This window comes from Coptis chinensis, chromosome 4 (genome assembly GCF_015680905.1).
Source record: "Coptis chinensis isolate HL-2020 chromosome 4, ASM1568090v1, whole genome shotgun sequence".
Lineage (NCBI taxonomy): Eukaryota > Viridiplantae > Streptophyta > Magnoliopsida > Ranunculales > Ranunculaceae > Coptis > Coptis chinensis.
The window spans coordinates 77,828,824-77,831,609 of record NC_141459.1 but is presented as its reverse complement, the minus strand read 5'-3'; the positions used below and the strand labels follow the sequence as shown (position 1 = coordinate 77,831,609).

The following is a 2,786-nucleotide window of genomic DNA, read 5'->3' as shown; positions in this document are numbered from 1 at the left end:
TTAATTTATTATTTTTCTTCAATTGATAGGGCTTCAAAACACTTTTTAGATTCAAAGTCTATTTATTCAAATCTATTTACCATCATAATATCTATACCGAAACATGACTTTCTCTTATAGTTCAATTGAACCATGCACTCTCATACACGCATAAATAAACACCGAAGCAGGTGCCAGCTAACAAAGTCGGTAAAACTTTTGGGTGATGATACCAAAGGTCTGGGTCTCGAACCCGGCCAACATCAAAGAGTTACCCATCTCATTTAAAACAGGCTTGCCAATCAAAAAATATAAATAAATAAACACGAAAGTTCCAAACATGAAACATCTCATCAAAGTCCCAAATTTAATATATAACGTCTGTAACTCATATTCAATCTCTGCATTCTTACAATGTGTTTTTTCAACATGATAATTGAAATTCAAAAGAGTTCAAGAAAAAAATGTTACACACTTACACTTAATGGAAAATTGTACATTCTATCTTCCTCTCAATAAGGCCTTCTCAGCTGTATCCATCTCTTCTAAGATTCTAGCCTTACGCTTAGCCGGAATTGGTGCAGTTGGACCAAAACTAATGTAATGCCCTGATACAGCATTCAGTGCTGAATACATATCGCGAAATGAAGGCCGTCCTAATAAGGCCTTCTCCCTCCTGTACTTAGCCACCCATGAATTTGATGTGTCCCTTTAGCTCGGAGACAGCGGTAGCTACATTTGGATCAGTTTTAGCCATGTTGATTGTTGATCTAATTTTTTCAATCACCTCTTCTGTCTCCTTGATATATTCTTCATCCGAAGTGGCAGATGCGGAGTACACTGGGACGAGCAATGTGGGACTTAAAATACCTGCTGCTAAGGCTACGAAATGTCGTCGACTTGTTTGTGGTATAGTCGCGTTAGTTGTGCTGGTGGAGGAGGTGGTGGTGTTGCTGCTAGTGATGGTTGACTTGAAACCGGTGACAACTAGAGATTTTGGTTTGGTTGTGGGAGTTAAAAGAGTTGGAGAAGCCATATTTGTTTCAAGGGTGAAAGAGAAAACGAAGAGAGGGAAGAGTAGTTCTTTTTGTATGGAAGGGCTTGAGAGATTATTTGCCACATAGGCTTATCACCTTATCTTATTTCAAATGTCTGGATGATATTAGGTCCAATGAAACATTGTTACTTGTAGGTTTAAACACACCAGACACTTTTTCGATATACCACAAATGTATTTTCTTATTTATGAGAGAGCTTTTGTTTTGGTTACTTATAGAACTATTGTAGTTTGAGGTCTTAAAATTTGACACGATGAATCAGTCAATCTTCCATGAATCAATGTGGACACTGAACACTATTGTACATAGGAAGAAGACCATAGAATTAGTTCTACACTTCTACTTCTACATGGAATTAGATGGAGTCATGTGGCTGCCTTTTGAACTCACTTAGCAAGTACCTCAAAATGTCTTTCACCAGTCTCACGGCTATGGACCCAATTACCCCAAAGGAGTCACTCTGGTCTTCACAGTTTCAAGGTTATCACGGTGGGGGTTTTTGGGGGGTGTGCAGTCCAAATATCTTCGGGCCTGTTATAATTGGGTCGGACTATGGGGTTGAACCTGGCTACAAGTTCAGGTAGCTTTTTGACGCTCAAGGCCGAACCTAGCCCATAATTCACTAATAATGTTTCAAAAAACACTTGCAGCAATCGGTTGGTGGCTGAGCACCTAGCATCTTGGCCTTCTAGGCAGCACCTAGACCGGGTTTTTTTTTTTTTTTCAAATAAATATATTATAATATTTAATCGGGCACACACCATACTATAAGAAATAAGAAGTGAAGAAATCAAACATTTACCATAATTAAAAAATAAACACAAATAAAAGTACATATTACAAAAGGGCTTAAATAGTTGAAGGAGATGGCAAGTTATCTACTCCAAGTTGAATAGGGAGACTAAAAAGCGCAGCTTCATCAAAAAAAACACATTCTCTTTTCTTATAGTGGCATATAATTTATATTGCCGCCCCGAGTCAAGTTTTGTCATACTCAAGCTCGACTCGCACATGCAGAAGCTTAGCTCGAACTTGCCTTCGAATTTAATATTGAAGCTCAAGCTCGACTCGACTTGACTCGTTTTACACTACAAGCTCGAGCTCAGGTTCGAGCTCAGTTATGCTTGTTTGAACTCGAGCCCGAGCTCAAACTCGAAAAAAATGTATATAAACATTAAAACTAGTATAAATTATAAATTATAGTTGGGTATAAAGTATAAAATGTGTATAAATTATAAATTATATATATACTACGCATCGGGCTTATAAAACGAGTAGCTCACCAGTAGCTTGACTCATATTTTTGCACGGACGAGTTTGAGTTGAGCCTTCGACAAGCCGAGGTCGAGTTACTCATGAATAGTTAAACTCGGTGACTAGTCCTATTGGGCTCTAGTCTTTTCTTAAGCCTTCATGAGCCTTTTATTTTTGACATTTAAAAAAAAAAAAAAAAAATTGAGCCGATTTGTCTACCTAGCCTAACTAATCGGCCTGAAAGAAGCCCGATTAGTCTGATTAGCCCACCTAATCCGCTTTTTGAACCAACATAGGCCTAGGCGAGTCAGTTGGGCACCGCCCTAGCACCTAGAGTCCGCCTAGACCGATTTTTAGAACATTGCTCAATAATATAGATGTTTCAAACTGGCCTGGTGTCTAATATGGTCTCCTATTTTCACACACATTAACAACAACCATAGTTAGCAATTCATAATGCGGCAAAAATTCAATACGGGAGTATTCAAATAAAAT

The 2,786-nt window shown here is 38.2% G+C and overlaps 1 protein-coding gene across 1 annotated transcript; it reads right to left on the bottom strand.

Moving 5' to 3' along the window:
• Nucleotides 1–262: 262 nt before the first annotated feature.
• LOC147504910 (photosystem II repair protein PSB27-H1, chloroplastic-like) lies at nucleotides 263–1,034 on the bottom strand. Its single transcript, XM_086604097.1, is given in 2 exon segments — nucleotides 263–690; nucleotides 692–1,034. Coding segments are annotated over 2 exon segments (534 nt in total). The 5' UTR covers nucleotides 1,016–1,034; the 3' UTR covers nucleotides 263–480.
• Nucleotides 1,035–2,786: the final 1,752 nt, after the last annotated feature.